General features: G+C 38.8%; 1 protein-coding gene across 4 annotated transcripts in view; it reads left to right on the top strand.

Annotated features, from left to right (window-relative positions):
* Positions 1–20,019, top strand: part of SNX13 (sorting nexin 13) — a 150,225-nt gene that overhangs the window by 42,860 nt on the left and 87,346 nt on the right. For all 4 annotated transcript variants that reach the window (XM_050938590.1, XM_050938589.1, XM_050938588.1 and 1 more), the window contains 2 exons: positions 10,255–10,357; positions 14,788–14,877. In XM_050938590.1, the coding sequence (XP_050794547.1) occupies positions 14,800–14,877 (78 nt within the window). In that variant the 5' untranslated portion in view covers positions 10,255–10,357; positions 14,788–14,799. The remainder of the gene's footprint in view (positions 1–10,254; positions 10,358–14,787; positions 14,878–20,019) is intronic.

The raw sequence follows: 20,019 nt of genomic DNA, 5'->3' as shown, positions 1-20,019 counted from the left end.
CTATCTTCAGTTGATCATTACCTTCAATTACTGTACTGATTACTTGGCCAAGAACTAGGAGATAACTGTACTTTGTCCATTTCCCTTATCAAAACCCCATTTCCCCAATTTTTTTATGTATATGCTAGTTAACTATTCGAATGCCAATCTTCCTTGGCAACCACACTTTCAGCTGCATACCCAAAGAAATGGCATGAGGGTGTAATTTTGTCTCAGGTAAGAGCAGGTGATATTTTAGTTGTGTTTAGCTCCAGTATTATAGCGTGTGATATAATTAAGGTTGCAATTTGTTTTTATTTCTATACTTGTATGTAAACCAAAATTATATTATTTGTTGTTAATGTATATCCTAAACTACATAATATGTGTTGTGGGAGTAACCTTATCTGTTGTAAATAGCCAGGAAATTCCCCCTTCCTATTTCAATTTATGATGTTGCATAAGTGCTATATATTTTTTGTGTTTCAGTATGTATTGAGTTTTAGTCTGCTTAGCATATTATCAACTCTAGTAATCTCTCTTCAGGATGTTATGCCAGCAGTTTATATTGCCAGGTGTAGTAGCTTCCAAGAGGGTGTTTTAGTGCCTAGAGTAGTTAAAAGTAGGGCATCATATTTCTCATAACCATTTTGGAGTCTAGACTCTTTGAGCGCCCATAAGGGTCAGTTTTATGGAGTTGTACAACCTGTTAAAACTGAATTATTCCTGGCAAACACTTTGTTAGAAGGAATGGGATTTTAGACATGTATGGCTAGGGTATTTTTTGCTGGTACTTCAGTTGAGCACTGATGTAAAGAAGCTAATATTTTAAAGTTTTGTTATGGGTTCACTGCTCAATGCGTAGGATGATAGGAAAAGTTTTGTCCAGCTATACCGAAAGAAGGACAGGAGACTCTTGATGTGGTTTTAATCAGGCCTCAACTCTACTATTAGATATCTGGGACAAACTGGCAGATGAAAATGTACCTGAGGGGCTTCTGCCAGCCACCCCTCTTTCTCCATTTCCATCCAGGTCCCCCAGCCCAACCCATTGCTGGGACCTTACCATTTCCCCCCTACCCCAAAGGTTAAGGTAGGCTATAAGGAAGGAGGGTTGGCTTTCTGCCGAACCATTCGTAGGAGCCCCAAACCTCTCCCCATTCCGTTCCTTTATCTAATGCCTCCTTTTTAAGTCTTTTACCAGTCATTTATCCACTCGTATACCTTTCCAGGGAGTACCTGCACTGAACATTCGTTCCATGCTTATATAATAAGTTGTGACATATAGCCTAACTCCCTTCATGCCTCAGATCAGCAAAGCCCTCCCTGAACCTGTTGTTGGGCAGGTGAACCACTCCTCCCATCTCTCCCTGCCAATTTGCTGGTGAGAGAAAAATTCCTTCCCAGTCCCCTTGAAAAGGGAAGGCTAGAGTAATACCAACAGCAGGTCCTGATGTATTGCCACCTAACGGGGAGGGAGGGGGAGTGCTGCCTCACCTGCTCTGTGGAAAAGGGCTTCTTCCGCACAGGCTTGCCTCTTTTCAACTCTTCTGGTCCCAGGGGATGAGTCAGCATGGCTACACTGACCCATTTCCCCCGTCTTGCAGCAATTTCTGACCTTTCCCCTCCCCCAGCCCCCTGTAGAGCACTATTCCCTTTCCTTTGGTCAGCTGGACAGCATACTCCCCCTTAAAAGTATGGTGCGGTCAATATCTTAAATCTATGGTCTTACCAATATTAAGCAAGTTGATCCAATGAGTATGTGTGTTCCTGTGGGCTGGTACTTCTTAAAGTGTGGTATGGCTCCTTCACTTGAGTAATTTATCAATATTTTGAGGTAGCATGTTTTTGCTTTTTGACAACTTTGTCCTTGAAAGTGTGAAATCATGTATGTGCCAGCTTCTCCCTTACCACTGATAAGGTGAGCACAAAATGTGTAAACTAGTTCATTTAAAAAATCTACCTGCAGCGCTTTAAAATGTTTATAGACGGAGTTCCTTTATCTATTACCACTTCTTTATTACAATGTAGTCTAAGAAATTCCCATAAATTCTATTGGTAACTGCACTAATCTCTAGTTTGTGTTCAGTTCCAGCTCCCAGGCTGAATTGCTTGGCTTGTCAAATCTGTCAGACTGAGGAACCAAAGACAACTCCTCATGTAGTCAATTTACCATCTTTGATTATTCATTATGATAGGTAGCTTGGCTGCTGCATCTTGTCCATTTCACCAAGCCTCATCAATATCTGCCTTAAGCTAATTTCATTTTATGGTAATATACACTATACTTTTATAGCAGATTTTCCAGTGATTTTCCAGTTTACTTAGTGATGTTGGTAGATGTCAAATCTCAAGTGGAATGTTGTTGTTTTAAATGTAATGTGCATGAGGTTTCCTGCCTTCCTTCCTACTTATCACTGCTTAGTGCTATTAATCTTTTCAGGAGCATGATACTTGCTTACTTTAAACTGTACCAGTGTGTTAGGAACAGAGCTATGTGTACGGAACAGGTGAAGCTAGGTTGTATCTGGATTGTTCCTGTCTTCACTAATTGATCTGTCATATTAATCTAATCCAAATTATGTAGGATTCCAAATACTCTTCCTCTGATACAAAGGTATGTAAGTACTTGTCATGATTCATTAAAGCAAACAAAGTTTTAAGCTGATGTTTAAGGTAAATTACTCGTCTATACTCAGCAATTAAATAATATGCTGTGTAGTATATCTACCTTTATACCAGAAAGAAACAAATCTTAATACTTTGGGAGGTCTCCCTACACCCAATTCATCTTTATCATCCTGAACAAAACAGGTAGCACTCAACAATTTTGGCTATGGATCTTTGCTTGATACCTGTATATTTATATATGTGTGTTTTCCTATTTGGCATGCACGGTCTTTCCAGTTTGTGTCGTTCTTTCCTCACCAGTATTTCAAAGCCTATATATTTAAGCAGTGCCATTATTTATTTTATGTATTCATGTCCCATTAATGTTGATACCAGAACAGTATCAATTTGTCTATTTCTTCATTACATATTCTAGTTAAACAAAAATGCTTTGTTAAATCATATGGAAATAGTTTCCTTTTTAAATGTGATAGATATACTCTAGCTAACTGCACATTTGATTTTATTTTAGTATGCTGTAGTAAGCTTACAACCGATGTTCTTCAGCATGTGTGTGGAATGATATTGGAACTCTTATTTTTATACATGTGCATAGCTATAAGTCTGAAGTCTAAATTCCTTTTCTGCTTGATATTTTTTTATTTGCAGACTGATTTACAAACATTTAGCTTTTTTTTTTTGGTAGTACATCTCTTCATCAATTCAGGATCAGGTAAGCTATCACATTAGGGAATTTGGCATTTCCAGAAGCAGGAGGCAAAATATTGGTGTAATTTATGCAAATTATATAATATAAAACCATAGACCATCTCAGTTTCCATTAAATATTTTTTGCCTCTACTTCAGGTATTGATAACTCCTTTGACCTATGTGCTGGACCCTAATTCTACCACCTCCCCTTTCTTTGAACAACATACGAACATCTTTACTCCTGGAGGAATTGTGTATCACTGCACAAATGCAGAATTAATATCCCTGCAGATTCTCTCCCCCCGACCCCCGAATAATTGATTCTGACGCGCAGGTAAAAGGAAGCCATGAGAGGGGTCATGCTATAATTAAACCTTTCGCTCACCAGGGGCTGGTGTGGTGCCAGAAGAGAGAGCAGCTGGCTCAGGGGCTGGAGCATCCAGTTGCAGAGAGGGAGGGGGCAGAGGTACTTTTCTCAGATTTAGGTGAGGAGGCACAGGATATGGGGGGGATGCACAGAGTGGGGCTGTCATAACTTTATTCCCAGATCTGGACCTTAGCGTCCAAAATATGGGGGTTAGCATGAAAACCTCCAAGCTTAGCCACCAGCCTGGACCTGGTACCTGCTGCCACCACCCAAAAAATTAGAGTGTTTTGGGGCACTCTGGTCCCTCTGAAAAACCTTCCCTGGGGACCCCAAGACCCAAATCCCTTGAGTTTCACAACAAAGGGAAATAATCCTTTTTCCCTTCCCCCCTCCAGGTGCTCCTGGAGAGATACACAGACACAAGCTCTGTGAAACTACACAGAGAGACTCCCCCTCTCTGTTCCCAATCCTGAAAACAAAAAGTACTTTCCTATTCCCCCAGAGGGAATGTAAAATTAGGCTAGCAATCCAACACACAGATCTCCCCTTGATTTCTTCCTCCCACCAATTCCCTGGTGAGTACAGACTTAAATTTCCCTGAAGTAAAGAAAAACTCCAACAGGTCTTAAAAGAAAGCTTTATATAAAAAGAAAGAAAAATACATCCAAATGTCTCTCTGTATTAAGATGATACAATACAGGGTCAATTGCTTAAAAGAATATTGAATAAACAGCCTTATTCAAAAAGAATACAAATCAAAGCACTCCAGCACTTATATTCATGCAAATACCAAAGAAAAGAAACCATAGAACTTACTATCTGATCTCTTTGTCCTTACACTTAGAAACAGAAGACTAGAAAGTAGAAAGTACTTCTCCAAAGCTCAGAGAAAGCAGGCAGACTCCCAAAAGACTTAGACACTCAATTCCCTCCACCCAAAGTTGAAAAAATCCGGTTTCCTGATTGGTCCTCTGGTCAGGTGCTTCAGGTGAAAGAGACATTAACCCTTAGCTATCTGTTTATGACAGGGGCACACGGGGTTGCTGGGGAGTCACAGACCAGGCTTCAGAAGGGCTAGTTAGGGGATGACAGACTGGGGAGGGGGCACATGAGCTAGTGACAACATTGAGCCAGCGGCTGAATGGGAGTAGGGGGTGCAGGGCCACATGGGGATAAGAGAGTGGGAGTACAGGGCTACAGGAGGATATGTACAGATATGCCTCAATGGGAAAGGCTGAGGTCAGCCAGGATCTGCTGGATCCCCAGCTCCCTAACAGTCCCTTCCTCCCCAAATAAAACCTGTCCCATACTTCTGCTACCCACACTCAACAACCCTGCTAATTCATGCCCAGGCTTCTTCCCAGCAATTTACTTCCCTCTCATTCAGTTCCTCCATTACCCCTGATCTCCTCAAGCCTTTGAACTGCTTCTGAGGGGTGCAGGAAATATATTTCTGTATTGTAGTTAATATAAATTAATACCCAGAGTTCTATATTAGTATGCCCAGTAAGGAATTTATTTGTCAAAAAACATTTCCTGAATCTTTTTTGTTGTCTGTGTTACAGACATACTTGCTGACAGGTACGTTGAAATAAATTTCCAAAATAATTGAAATTGGTGCGATTATGTTGTGTTATTTTGACAAAATATTCAGTATTTTGCAGAATTTTAAAATATTGTGCACTGAAATTTTAATTTTTTGATGCAGAATTTCCCCAGGAGTAACATCTTTCCTCAGTTTTTTCCTTTGGATCGTAAGTGGTGCTAGGCAAAATGGCAGTTTTATTTGCTGGAATTGAATTTTAATTGTGTAGCCATAGAGAATAGGCTTTGAAGGTAACATCTTGGATTTCTTTTGCTCACATGCTTAGACCATCTGACTCTTTCTTTGTGGATGCAGGGAATATCTTCTGGCCTGTTATGCCTACCTATCAGTATCTTATCAATGTGTCCCTTTTTGTTGCTGGGATCTTAAATTACAACTGTTGTTTGCCTACGTTTTTAGATGCATCCCAAATTGGGAATGATGCTGAGGCTGCTTTTGATCCTTAAATAGTCTTAATTTGTTGCTATCACCTTTAGGGCTATAATTCCTTAAGGGAGAGATTAGTCCAGATAAATCTGGAGCTAGATGGACGAGAACTTCAGTTCCCATCACTATTCTGTTTTAAACAGTTGCCTGTATGACAGTGTTTCAAAACTCTAATATTTTCAAACGTAAACAAGCCATAGGGTTTCCCCTTTTGTATTCATCAATGTGTCTTCTACGATGTCTGTTAAGGAGTTGAGACAAACATTACTTTTTACAGTGCATCAGTTAGCGTCTTTTTTGACTTATGTAAAAAGGTAGCTGTTTCATATTGATAAAAGGCTGAAATTATCACTCTGCCTCTCTAGTAACACAATGTTGGCACTTTTGAACACCATTTGCTGTCCCCGGCTAAGTGGGCATGTGAACCTCTACCTTTGCTGTTAAGCTTTCAGCTGCTGTGGAATAGATGAATTCCCTTCTCTGTTTATGGTATATTGATGTTGAAAAGAAAAGACAGAAACAGAAGTTACCAATAGTTTGTGGTACAAATGCTCTTTCATAATCCTTATTTTCTATCTTTTGCCCACATGCCTCTCTCATGCTTGAAGTTTTTAACTGGGAAGCACATTCAACTTAGTCGCATAGGAGTTGTCTTATTGGATCAGGCCAGTGGTCTTCGTAGTCTGACATTTTGACTGCCACAGTCAGTTGCCAGTGCTTGATGCAGCAGAAAAAGATAAGAATGCACATTGGTGTGCACCTAATTGATTTGCTCAACACTTCATGTAGGTGTGAATAGGCATGATTTCTTTCCAGTTCTTTATCTCATTTTCTCAAGTTTGAGATTTTAGCTATATATATTATCTTAACTTCTAGAAATGAGTGATAAGAGTATGTTTGGATGAGTAACTACAGTCTACTGCATCCTCCTTCTGGTACAGTACGTAGGGCCAAATTCTCTAAAGCAGTAGCTTACCTTCTGAGAAAAAGAAAAAAGACAAATTTGCCTGAAGATCAGTATAAAAAATAAACAAGAGGGGTGGTCTATGTATATAGCAGCTTTCATCTGTGAGGATTTCAAAATTCCATTACAAAAATTGATGATTAGCCTTAGGTGCCTGTAAATTCAGAAATATTCAAGCGGTCTATATTTGCTGCTAAAGTTTTTAAAGAAAGGCAGGCCACTGAACTGGTAGAATTCAGTGGCCAAGCACATGGAACCAGAGTTTCTTGAAGTGCTAACCCAGTTTTTGACAAGTTTCCTCTTCTGCTGGTGCATAGAGAACATGTTCTTCATTTCAGTTTATTCAGCTAGTTGAGTGATAAGTTCATTCAAAGTTGAGTAACTGTTTGGAATAGAAAAAATAGAAAAAATAGAAAAACTTGTTTTCCTCTTCTAATGTGTGAATAAAAACTCTGTGAGAGATATCATCTACTAGTTCTAATATCTTGAAGGACATGGTTGCCAGAAACAGTCACTTCAATTTACTAAATACTTCCCTTGTTTTAATAAATCAGTTAGTTTTAAATGTTTTGCATTTAACTTTTTTCTTCCTTATGTATCCCAGTACATTTATGGTAGTTTTAATAAATAAAACTAATGTTAAAATGCTGTTTGTTTTTTTTTACATTTTAATTGAATTCATATTTTCATCAAAATGCAGCTTGACACAAATTACAAATAAAAGATTGATAAATACATCATTTACCATTTTTATCATAATAAAGTAAAAAATAAGGATTTGAGTAAGTATAAATCAAGCTATATAATTGCTTAAATAAATGGGTAAATATATAGTGGATCATCTTGGTTGACAAAAAGTAATACCAAATTATACCAGCCAGCGACAATCCAATTTTTCTTTAGGAAAATAATTTAAAAGTACAATTGAAAACAAGATTGCAGTCAATTATTAAATCAAGGTTTTCTACTTGCTGATTTAAATCATGATTAAAATCACTTCGATTTAAATTAATCTACCCTGCTAAAACATGTAGTATTTCTGAGTTTAAAAATTACTATTTATGGTAACATTAAAAAGTTGTTCAGAGGGTATTTTTAATTATAAAATGGTATTAACACTTTTTTCAGTTTTGAAGATATCATGCTAGTCATATGATTTTAGTAACTTACTTTAATGTGCCATGTTGGATTTTCTAACAGATTTGAAACAAAGCTATAATATATATAGTTTCTGTTACTTCTGTGCATGGAAAACTGTTAATTTTGATTGGCTTTTGATATAGTATAACAGAAATTGGTTATTTTTGAAGTTAAAACTAGTTTGTCATGCATAAAACCTTATATGCATCATCTTTAAAAAAACCAGCCAACCAACGAATGAAACAAAAAAAACTAGTTGGTTCCCTTCCTTTATAAAATGTTGCTTTAAAATTCATATCTGCAAATTTGCCTTTTGGAAAGAGGATTGATAATGGATAACTGATGATTAATCATGATTGGCAAAAGTTGTCTGTTTATATAGTTACCATTTCAATTATGCTGTGAAATTTATTTTTGGGAAGTTGTTTTAATATAGTCTAACACATTTGGGAAGGTGCTGAGAAAGATATTTCAACTGTTAATTATGCTAATTGTCATTGACAGTGGCTGTAAAGTACAGTTCTCTGAAACTAACTCTGCATGCAGAAAGCAAGGCACTGCAGAGCTCTTTTTTTTTTTTATTGTCCCTCAACGATTTCCATGTCAAATATGCTTTCTTTGGGAGTAAAAAGATATTGTAATTGCCAGTGCTGCTAACTCCACCTGGGATCTATAAATCAAGCTATGTTCTGCCCCCCATCCCTTGTATCATCTACAGTAATAAAGGTACTACATTGCCAAATATCCATAGTTATGCTGTGCAACTGTGTTGTCCTCCATGACTTTCCACAAGTGTAACTGATTGGAATTTAGTAAATCCATCATATTGATGATCTGCAAAAAGGGATAGAGTTCATCTCCCTGCTTCTTAGTTATATTGTTTCTGGAGTGCTTGCAGGAGGAAAAAGCCCTACAGTTTTGGGATTAGAACCTGCAAATCGATCTGCCTCAGTGTACACATGTGTTCAGACAGATCCATTTGTACTAATCAGACCCTGTATTATTCATAAAAGTAAGCATACCATATGTGAACGAATAGGGAGCAGATACGTTCAGTTATAGTATGCTATTTTTTATAGTTACATTTCGGTGTAGAGCAGCAGTTCAGGTTGTCCATATGGCCATTAAAGGCCTCCAACTAGTTTACCTGAAATTTTCAATTTGCCTTTAAAACTCTGTGTGTATGACTAACATGAGCAATAATAACTTTCACCTTCTCATTTTCCTCCAGCTTAATTCTTTTTTAAAGGCTGCTTTTTTGATTTCACCCATTCCAAAGTGGAAAGAGAACATACAATACAGCTTTTTGGGTTTCATCCACTTCCTCTCAAAAAAGCAGTGTTTTTCTTTCTGCTGTCATCCACTAGGGTTAAATAGTTGATTCGTCATAAAAAAGCAATTGAATTTGTCATAGTCACAACTGGAACCATTATTTTTTTTCCTGCTGTCTTCATTTTTACCAAGGTGAAAATGTGCAGCAATAAAATTAGTTGCACTCCTATTCATCTTATTGTAAAAGCTCAAGAAGAATCAAAAGTTAATTTCTGATAAAATCTCCTTTTCTGACAATCCCTCAAAAAAGCTCTACAGTGTTCCTTTCATTGATTAAATTGTATATTTAAATAAAAAGAATAGTAATAAAACCACTTGCTTACTAAATTCCTTCAGCATAACCTCAGGCTTTTAACTTAGCTTTCTGTTCTTATCCAAGCTACCTGATAAGTCTACTTGTTTGACCTTACATCTTATCTTACTGCTCCTTCCTGTTTCAGCTGCTGTTATGCTAATTTAAGTAATCAGTTCAGTGTTACTATAGCATAATATAGTTTCTTCCTGGTAAAAGTTATTATACAGAGAGTTCTTTTCATACATGAAATGTTTGTGTGTCCATATCTTGTGCTTTCATGTTGCGGTTTGAGTGCATTTCTAAAGAGCTTAGTGCTTTCTAGAGTTTAAAGAAAATATATGCATAATATATGTATTTATTTATAATGGCTTGACTGCTTCTGAACCTACTTCATTTTGCTAATATCTTTATGAACATAAATACTATGTGTAAATTTACCATCTTTAGTTCTGGTCCTGCATCAGGATCCACTAGTATAAACACCTGCCCTGTGCAGAATGCCTATATGGAAGGGATCAATACAGATCCTAGTGCTGGATAGAGGCTAAAGATTTTACCAATACAAAGTATACCAGTGACATTAAACAGGATGTTACACAGAAGTAGAGTTTTCATGGTTCTTTTCTTTTTTTAATATTTCCTGAAAAATATAGAGATCCAACATTGTATATGGTGAACAACAGTCACCTTTGGCAATCATTATGTGTGTGTAAACTTTTTCTAGAAAATATTGCTTACCAGATGCCTTTGAATTTTTAAGTTTTAGATTGTCGTTAAACATTTAGAATATGGAATCTGATTATTTTATTTTTTATCTTTTTTAGGGGTTTTGTGGTTACTCTCTTATTTGGAAAAACAAATTCAGAAAAGTACCTTGAACAGTGTGAACACTCATTTCTTCCTCCTACATCTGTTGGGATTTTTAAGGTAAGCAACATAAGGAAAATTTACAAAGCATTATAACTTCAAGATTAGAATCCATAAACTTCAGACTTTCCCATGCAAGTCTTTCAATATGCTGTACTATCAAAAAAAAATTGAATGTATCAGTTTAAATGCATATTTCCCAAGATAAATAATTCTATTCTCAGAGTTCATGCCAGGTTCATGCTCTTCTGCTACAAAGAAATGTACTAAATGGGCAAACTCTGCACTGGCCTCTCAAAAAAACAGTTTTACGAAGTGTGTGCTACTTTAAAGAAACAACTTATTTTGATTATATTTTTCTGGCTACAATGTGAGAAGCAGAATAACATATATACTAAGTAGTTTCTTCCTATTTGCATTCTGTATAGTTTTTCTCTGATTAACATTTATAGTTTCCTATGTATTCATTTAATAAATGTTCGTGTCTTAGTCTGCAGAAGTGCTGAGACTGAGCTTCCTCACTCACTCACCCCAACAAAATGACCATTGCTGTTTGGGATTTTTCCATTCCTTGGGTCTTCCTTTCTGCCTTTTCAGTTTGATTCCATCTGATCAGAAGGGCATTTGTTAGCCTACTTTTCTTGCCTAACTAAGTTGAGACTCTTGCTGAAGATTGGGTATGGAAAGCGTGATAGAATGGGAGTCTGTCTTGGCCAAGTCATAGAAAGCTAACTGGTAAATGGGTTACAACTAGGGAAATAGTTAAACCGTCTCCTCAGCTGTCATGTTTCCTGAAGATAGTGACCTTTCTTTGCTCTGTTTAACAACCTGGTCTTCTGGTTGTGTGAGCCTCCTTTGAAGACTCTTCTCTGGGTAAATTTTTGTACTTCCTTACTTTGAAGGTAATGTAACAAATACCTCAGTTGGAACAATGGAAGAGGTATTTCATGCTCTCAATTAGTTCTCCATATTTGATCTTCCATAGTGATAAAAACTAAGATCCTGTCCACCTAACAAAGATACCTCCCTTCAGAGTTTGTTCCTTAAGCGAGGAATGTTGAAGCCTAGGCCTCAAAAATGTGTTTAAATGTATCTGCAGCCTTTAGGGGACTGGATCCTCTTCCAGGTTTCAAGGAGAGGCATCTAAGCTTTTGTATACATCATGGCCAGATGAAGTCATGTAAGGCCACAAAAGGAAGTTTATTTTCTCATGAGGTTTAGAGAGTCCATTCCATTAGAGCCAGAGCCAGAGCCACTTTCTGGGCTGAAGAGGGACAAGTATCAGTGGGGAAGCCTTGCAAAACTGATACCTGTTACTCCATGCTTTTACTAGTCACTATTTGAATATGCAGGCACTTACACGTGCTGTTCTTCAACGGATCAGTGCTTAGAGCAGGGCATCAGTTTATCATTCCTTTGAAGGGAGTGGGATATGAGACTAGAGATTACCATTTCCTTTGCCTCGGGCTTGTGTGTCTAATTCATCCCTCAAGCTCATGGTTTTCTATTGCAAACTGAGCCACAGAAAGCATTATATACTAACTTATCAGCCAACTTGCTTTTTGTGGCTCTGGCAAGAGAGCGAAGGCTTCCACGATACCAGGCCTTCCAAGGCCAGGCTTCAACAATAGATTCTCCTTTGTTAAGGAGGTAGAGCAGACATATTCCCTTTGGGTCAGAAGGAATCAAACTAGAGAGAGTGATGAGTGAGCCTGAGAGAGTGGGAGAATCCTGGGTAGTGGTTGGTTGTCATACTGTTTATCAGAAGGAATGAGGAGGAGGAACCCCAGAGTCTTTGCTGTCTTGACGGAAAGACAGAAAACATTTAGCTACTAAAAATGGGCCTTAAGTAAGTATTGCTATGTCACTTCTATACTTTCAAAAGTCCTTCTACTGCTCTAATACTTAGTTACTCCAAATTTTTTTTCTTTGGAGGTGATTGCTGACTTTTGATGTTGTAAACACACATTGCACATTCAGGTTAATTTTGTCTATTCATTACATACAGGTTAGTCAAAACTCTAGGCTCTTGTGTGTCTGTGTTGAGGTATGTTTTAGTTTTAAAATAGAACAGCCCACACAACAAAGAAAGGGGAGTGTTTATGAAATTGCAGAATTTATAGTTCCAATCTATACAACCCTAGCCGTCTTCTTTCCCCCCAAAATAATGTGTTCCATGCATTGCCTAGGGTTTACAGCAGGAGTTACTTTTCTTCTTTCCTTTCAGAAATTTTTAGGCAGATGGCCAGCAGGAATTACTGTTTGTTTATATCTCTAAAAATAAAGAAACCAGAAAACTGTGCACATGAGTGGATTGTGATACCGAGTGTTACCATCACTGTTACCCTCATCCTCCCTTTTCCTATTCTTTTTTTCTTTCTGGTACATGCACTTGTTCTATTTTGTCTCTAAACCAAACTTTGTGGGGCAGGAGCTCTCTCTTAGCAGGTGTTTGTATGGTATCCAGCACAATGTCTGTTCAGTCTGAATGCGGTCTCTGCATGCTACTGTAATGCAACTAATGAGAAGCAAACGAAAGCATATTGTAAATGTCCTTCATGTAGTACAAATATTAAGTATTTCTTGCCTCATAATGCTTAAAGCCATTGTTCTCATTGGCTCAGATGCCTAAATGAATTTCAGCGTATTGATTGATTGTGTGCACTTCAAGACAGGGAAGATCCTTGTTAGCCCAAAGGCCTCCAGCCAAATTTAAACAACCTGTGTTTAGTTCTAACTCCTCAGTTTGAGACAGGGACATGGATCAGCATTCACATCACACTCCCTATCAGTGCCTGGGCTGGGGAGCTAATGATTCAAACAGCAGACCAAATTTGGTGATGAATCCTGGTTGTGTGCCACCTGAGGCATGTTGCTCACACACTAAGAAATCTGAAATGGCTGCTTTCTCCTTGTTCCTCTTTGACTTGTCCTTTCTCATTCCCAATGCTTCAGTGGAGACACAAGCTTATTCCATGGCTATCGAGATTGCACATTTTAAAAATAAAAAACAAGTTGTGGGGTTTTAGCAGGTCTGTGTTTCAAGGGTATAAACTTCTGTTAGCATCTTCAGAAGCTGGGTTGTTGGCCAGTTGGTTGCTTATCTTCTTGTGGCAAAGTTATTTAAACCTATGGAGATATCATCTGAAGTACAAGCCTAGTGCTCAGAGCTCTGTGTGTGTATCCTGTTTTTAGCTTCTGTTTAGTTTCCATGAGAATGTTAAACCATAAGGTTTTATTTTTAGTTCCTGCTGTTGCTGAAGGACAAATCAGCAAATTAGTGATGTAGTCCTCAGCCTCCCAACAAGGTGTTTCACTAAGATAAATTGGTTTCTGCCTAGTTCCCTTGTTTGTTTCTAAATATATTTTATCTGAACCAAGAGATTTTGAGTCTCCTGCTCCAGTGATGCAGAGATGTTTAGATGTCAGACTATGAAGTTCTGTCTCAATAGAAGTTTAGAGAGACAAGGTGGGTGGAATAAAATCTTTTATTAGACCAATACAAAAACCCAGCAAACAGTCAATAGAAGTTTTATGTTTATATTACCATAGGCTGAAAAAAGGGAAGTTCTAATGTTTGAGGGTGCAGAGTTGCTGTCTAATCTTCAATGCATATACTGTATGGTATTGCGTAAGCAATACCTCTGCTTGTCTTAATCTGGCTCTGTGAGCAGATTTTTGAGAAATTCTTCCTTCTCTGATCTCACCCTCAGGTTTTTTGTTTCAATTGCTACTTAGATGATTTTATGTGTAAACTAACATGACTTAAAGCACTTCCCCCTCCCATTATAAATGACATTTCTATGACTGAAGTCTGGTCAGTCCTCACAGCCTTCCCTGATGCTTTTACTACTTGTTTATATATTGGTTGACTGTGCATATATGTCCTCTTCTGATCTGTAAGCTGATCTGTGTACTGAAATTTTGTGGTGCAAAGTTTATATGCATTTTTATAGTACCCTGTTTAACAAAGACATCTTTATTTTTGACTTATAGGCTTTCCGGGATTTGTTATATAATAGTTCAACATTATTTTAAGTCATTTTCCAAATAAGTTCAGTTTTGTGTGCTCAACACACCACAGAGGGTGAAGTGATTTGCACAAGGTTGCAGATTTAATGGTCAGGTACAAGTCCCAGGTCTTTACTTTCAGTCCTGTCTTAACCACAGACTATCCTGTCTCCTTGGACTATTATGACATTTCAAAGAAACTAAATTTTTCACCATATGGGCAGCATTTTTCTAATATTAGTCCCTCAGCTTGATTCAGTATATAGTACAAAGGGTGGGAGGGTGTGTGTGTATGCATATTTATATAATATTATTAAACATTTTCAAATTATTTTATGCACTATATAACTAATGATTGAGGTAAATACTGTAGTGAAGGATTCCTCATTAAAAAAATATTCATATACTGTGAACAGTAGATACGACTATTTTTATTCAGTGAATATCTGTTTAGTAAAATTGTCTAATCTATTTTTAAGTGTACAGAAGAAATGAAATGTGAAGCCAGGCCTATTAAGATTGACAGAAGATTGACAGGTGCCAATATAATTGATGAACCTTTGCAACAAGTGAGTTTTAATATAAATTTTTTTTTTCATGTATTGGGTGTGGTATTTTTGTGGTCTTCATAACTAAAATATTGACATGATCCACAGAGCGGGAAACTGTACATGAATTGCAATAATTGAATACTGCTTTAATATAAATTGCACAGTGCTAAACCTACTTGAAGACGATTCTAAATAACTCTACCAATTCCGGCCTTATTTACAGTTTGGAAAGCTCACTTATAAAATATCAAACATTTTCTGTGTGGAAGACTGAATTTAATTTTATACTTACAGGGTTGCAGAATGTGTTAAATCCTTAATATTTACTTGAACTATGTTACTTATTTGGCAGATTTTGTTCAAAATGATAAATGTGGACAACTGCAGCATTTTCAGTTGTTCAAGTCTTTAGAGTAGTGGTTACAGTCAACACAGTAATGACTTGCAGAGTGAACATTATTCACAATATTTAACAAGAAACAAGTCTAAGAGGTGTTCGGTTGAGCCTCCTTTAACATTGTTGTTTACTTACAGTACAAATATGACACGGACAGTGACATTTTAAGTTTCCCGACATTGCCTTGCCTATATGCCTATAAGAGGAAAGACTAAAGGTTGAAAATAATTCATTTAATCACCATAAATGATCTAATCTTGGTCTCTTCAGTGAAGAAAGATGCATTTAAAGTGCTTTTATTATAAAAGAATTACAGAATTATGTACATTTCACTTTTTAGAGTTTAGCTAAAGCCATGTTTTCTGCCCCAAAGAATGCTAAACATATTTAGAAAATATACTTGCCATAATAAACCTGAGGCTATCCTTCAGGCATCAGATTACAAGTATCTCGAATTCTGAATACAAACTCTCTGCTGCAAACCCAGACACTCAAGTGAAATAGTTTTTGTAACAATATGTTTAATACTCGGAATAAGGTTAAGCCTCTAGCATAGCTTTGGTGCTACCTACATAATTAAAAATTTCATTTACAGGAGGGTGGTTTTTTTGGTTCGTTTTTGGTTTTTAAGGGGACTTACTTTAAAAATGTTTGTTCTCCCAAAGTAAATGTAATGATAGCTGACACAGCCTGGGTATAACATACAGCTCTTCAAAAGCTTTGGATACTGTGCTAAATATTGAGTAGTCTCAATAGAGGAAAAAAAAGTGACTGATTAAAAGTTTAGTTTTTATTCTTAAAAAAAAAAAAAAAAGGATAGAACTGATTTTCAGACCCCAGTACTAGCTATCTAGCTCTGTACAGCAAATAATTCTCAGAGAGTACTTATGTCATAAACAGATAAGTAAGAGTTAATAGAACAGAAGTACTTAATATCTCTTTTACCTGTAAAGGGTTAACAAGATCAGTGAGCATGGCTGTCACCTGACCAGATTACCAATCAGGGGACAGGATACTTTCAAATCTTGAGGGAGGGAAGTTTTTTTGTGTGCTGTTAGTTTTTGGTGGTTGTTCACTCTGGGGGCTCAGAGGGACCAGACGTGCAACCAGGTTTCTCTCCAATCTCCCTGATACAGGTTCTTATAAGTTTTTAGAATAGTGAGTACTAGGTAGATAAAGCGAGTTAGGCTTATGGTTGTTTTCTTTATTTGCAAATGTGTATTTGGTTGGAAGGAGTTCAAATTGGTATTTTGCTGAAAAGATTCTAATTTGTACTTGTATACTTAGACTGGGAGGGTATTCCCAGTGTCTATAGCTGAAAGACCCTGTACCTATTCCATTTTAAATTTACAAAGCTAATTTTTACTGTTTTTCTCTCTCTTAATTAAAAGTTTCTTGTTTAAGAACCTGATTGTTTTTTTATTCTGGTGTGAGACCCCAGGGGACGGGGTCTGGATTCACCAGGGAATTGGTGGGGAGAAAGGAGGGAAGGGGGAGAGAGAGGCTAATCTCTCTCTGTGTCAGGATTACTTTCTCTTTCAGGAAGAGTCTGGGAGGGGGAAAGAGAAGGAGGGAGGAAGGTGAATTGTCCTCTCTGTTAAAGATTCAAGGAGTTTTGAATCACAGTGATCTTCCAGGGTAACCCAGGGAGGGGAAGCCTGGGAGAGGCAACGGTAGGGGAAAGGGTTTACTTTCCTTGTGTTAAGATCCAGAGGGTCTGGGTCTTGGGAGTCCCCGGGCCAGGTTTTGGGGGGACCAGAGTGTACCAAGCACTGGAATTCCTGGTTGGTGGCAGCGCTGCAGGTTCTAAGCTGGTAATTAAGCTTAGAGGAATTCATGCTGGTACCCCATCTTTTGGACGCTAAGGTTCAGATTGGGGATTATACCATGACAACTTATGTTATCTATATCCATTCCTCCCTATAATTCATCTTTTAATGGTACTGTACAACTCACTATTCTCTGTCTAAATTAGTACAAATTAGGATATTATTTATAGTACCAAACTAGTGTGTTACAAAAGACAATTAAAATTGTCATCCTGATCTCTGTCATATCAACTACACCAATTATGAGCATGTCTCTAATTTGCCTTTTTTGCAGAAGGTTGAGAAAGTGTGAGGCAACTTTGGAATCATTTTGGAGTCCTCAAGTTCCATGATTTCTTTCTATTTGGCTTTCAGCCAGGATGTGGAGCATTTTCTCTAACTCCTTCTTTCCCCATCAGTCCCTGCCTCCAGAATGTGTTTGACTGGTGCTCTACTCCTTCTCAATCATCCTTTTTTTATTTATTTATTTTTTCAAATGTTCCTTATCTGTGAATATCTCTAGGGCTTACCTCTACTGCTCATAGTCATCTCAAACCGAAAGAGTGAATTTGATACTGTTGTGTGTTTCACTCCTGCTCAGAATCTTCATTTTTTTTTTTTTTTTTTTTTTTTTTTTTATTGCTTGGGAAGTCTTCTGAACTGCCGAACAGGCACTAGAGTTCTTTGCCTTCAGATTCAGGAAGGCAACACTTAATCTGTTCACACTCTGTTTGTATTTGGACGTTATCTTTGCAACTATGTAGGCTTAGGAACCTTTTCATTTTTTTTTTAAAAGCTTAAATTCGGTGTAAATTTACTTAGTGCACCTTCATTCCCCTATATCCTTTATAGGAGCTGATAAATTAAACTTAATCCCTATCTTCCTCAGCTGTTGACTGATCTTGGAGAAGTTCACTTGCAACAAAGCAGTTAGGAAAAATTCACAGCTTAGATTCTTTGGCCTTGGCTACACTGACGCTTTACAGCGCTGCAACTTTCTCGCTCAGGGGTGTGAAAAAACACCCCCCTGAGCGCAGCAAGTTACAGCGCTGTAAAGCGCCAGTGTAAACAGTGCCCCAGCGCTGGGAGTGCAGCTCCCAGCGCTGTAAATTAATCTGCTCGGGGAGGTGGAGTACCTGCTGTTCTGGGAGAGCTCTCTCCCAACGCTGGTGCCACGACCACACTCGCACTTCAAAGCGCTGCCGCGGAAGTGCTCCCGCCACAGCGCTTTGGAGTTTCGAGTGTAGCCAAGCCCTTTGTATGCCAGATCACTAAGTACTCTCAGAATTCTATTCCCAATGCTTAGCTTTCCATTGACAGCAAGGATTGTGTGCAACAGATAAATTTTATATCCTTCTGCCTCCCCTCTCTGATCTCCTTGCAAAATTCAAACTAACCAAATTGCAGTTGACCCACTCTTCAGTAATTCAGAAAGCTGCTTAGAAGGGAAGATTTAAGGGAGAGCTATTACTACCCTCACATATATCGAACAGCTCTTCAAGTGATTTGTTCACGTCCATTCCAATTAGGTGTGCGTGCACCGCATGCACGGTCATCGGAAACTTTCCCTTAGCAGCTCCCGTTGAGACAGCAGGGAAGCCCCATAGAGTGGCACCCTTATGGCGGTGTATATATTACTCTGCCGGCCTGACCCTACCCCTCTTCAGTTCCTTCTTACCGTCCGTGGCAGCGTTGGAACGTTCTCTCTCTTGCTCGCTTGACAGTGACCCCTTAGCCTTCCAGTCTTCTGGTTAGAGTTGTTCTTAGATAGTTATCAGTTAGTTAAATACCATTGTTTTCAGGTTGCTACTTCTAGCACCGACCTTGGGCTGTGGGGTATGCCGCAAGCCCAGGGTTTCAAAGCTTGCACCAAGTCTATGCCGAACAGTGACCCCCATGACTCCTGTCTCTGGTGTCTGGGAGAGTCTCATCAGGCAGAATGCTGCAAAATCTGCAAGGCCTTCAAGCCGCACGCCAAGAAAGAAAGACTTTCACCTTCAGCAGTTGCTCATGGAGGCCATGTTACAGCCACTGGCCCCTGACTGACCGGCCCCAGCTTCCTCGGTGTGAAGTGCCCTGGCATCCGTGTGTGACCCAGCACTGCCTGTTTACCACCGCTGGCTGGTAAATAGCCAGCACCAAGATGGGACGACCAACCTTGGCGCTGGTTGACCTCTCTGGCACCGACTAAGCGTCACAAGAAAGGGGAAAAGGGTGCTCTCCCCAAAGAGCTACTGAGCTGCTCAAAGAAGCTCCTGCCATGCAAAGACACATTGCAGGCCCGAGCCAAGAACTGGCACTGTCAGATCTGGAGCCACAGGCCTCATTGGTACCCAGCGATTCAGTGCCAACGAATGTCTGAAGGAGGTCCTCGAACACCCCTCCACCTGACACTGTCGAGGCAGTGAAAGACCTCATTGAGTTGTTGGTGCCAACCAATATGGCAACCACAATGTCTTCCTCCAGGTCAGTGGCCATTCTGGACCCCATGGGCCTACCGCCAGCAACAGGGCATCTCCTCTTCCCCATACGAGATGATGGCGGGCATATCAGTCTCAGGACCACCACCAATCGACCACAGGGCTCACCAGGAGCTACTCCGCAGGATCTTCCTCAGTATGAGCCTCCAGGCAGAAGAAATGGTTGAGTAGAAGAATCCGGTGGTGCATATCCTGTTGCCCGAGGGTCCCTCCAGAGTCGTGCTCCCTCTCAGAAAGACCATACAAATGAAATACAAAACTGTATGGCAGACCCCGGCCTCCATCACGCCGATGGCCAGGGGCTAGAACGGAAATACTTCACTCCTTCCAAAGGCTACGGGTTCCTGTTCTGCCATTCAACTCCCTGTTCCCTAGTCGTTTCAGCAGTCAAGAAAAAGGAATGGCAGGGTTAATAAGCCTTGGTGCCAAAGGCCAAGGAGGTCAGGCATTTGGACCTCATTGGTAGGAAGGTTTA

This window comes from Gopherus flavomarginatus, chromosome 2 (assembly GCF_025201925.1).
Source record: "Gopherus flavomarginatus isolate rGopFla2 chromosome 2, rGopFla2.mat.asm, whole genome shotgun sequence".
In the NCBI taxonomy this organism is placed as follows: Eukaryota; Metazoa; Chordata; order Testudines; family Testudinidae; genus Gopherus; species Gopherus flavomarginatus.
This window is presented reverse-complemented; position numbering and strand designations above follow the sequence as displayed.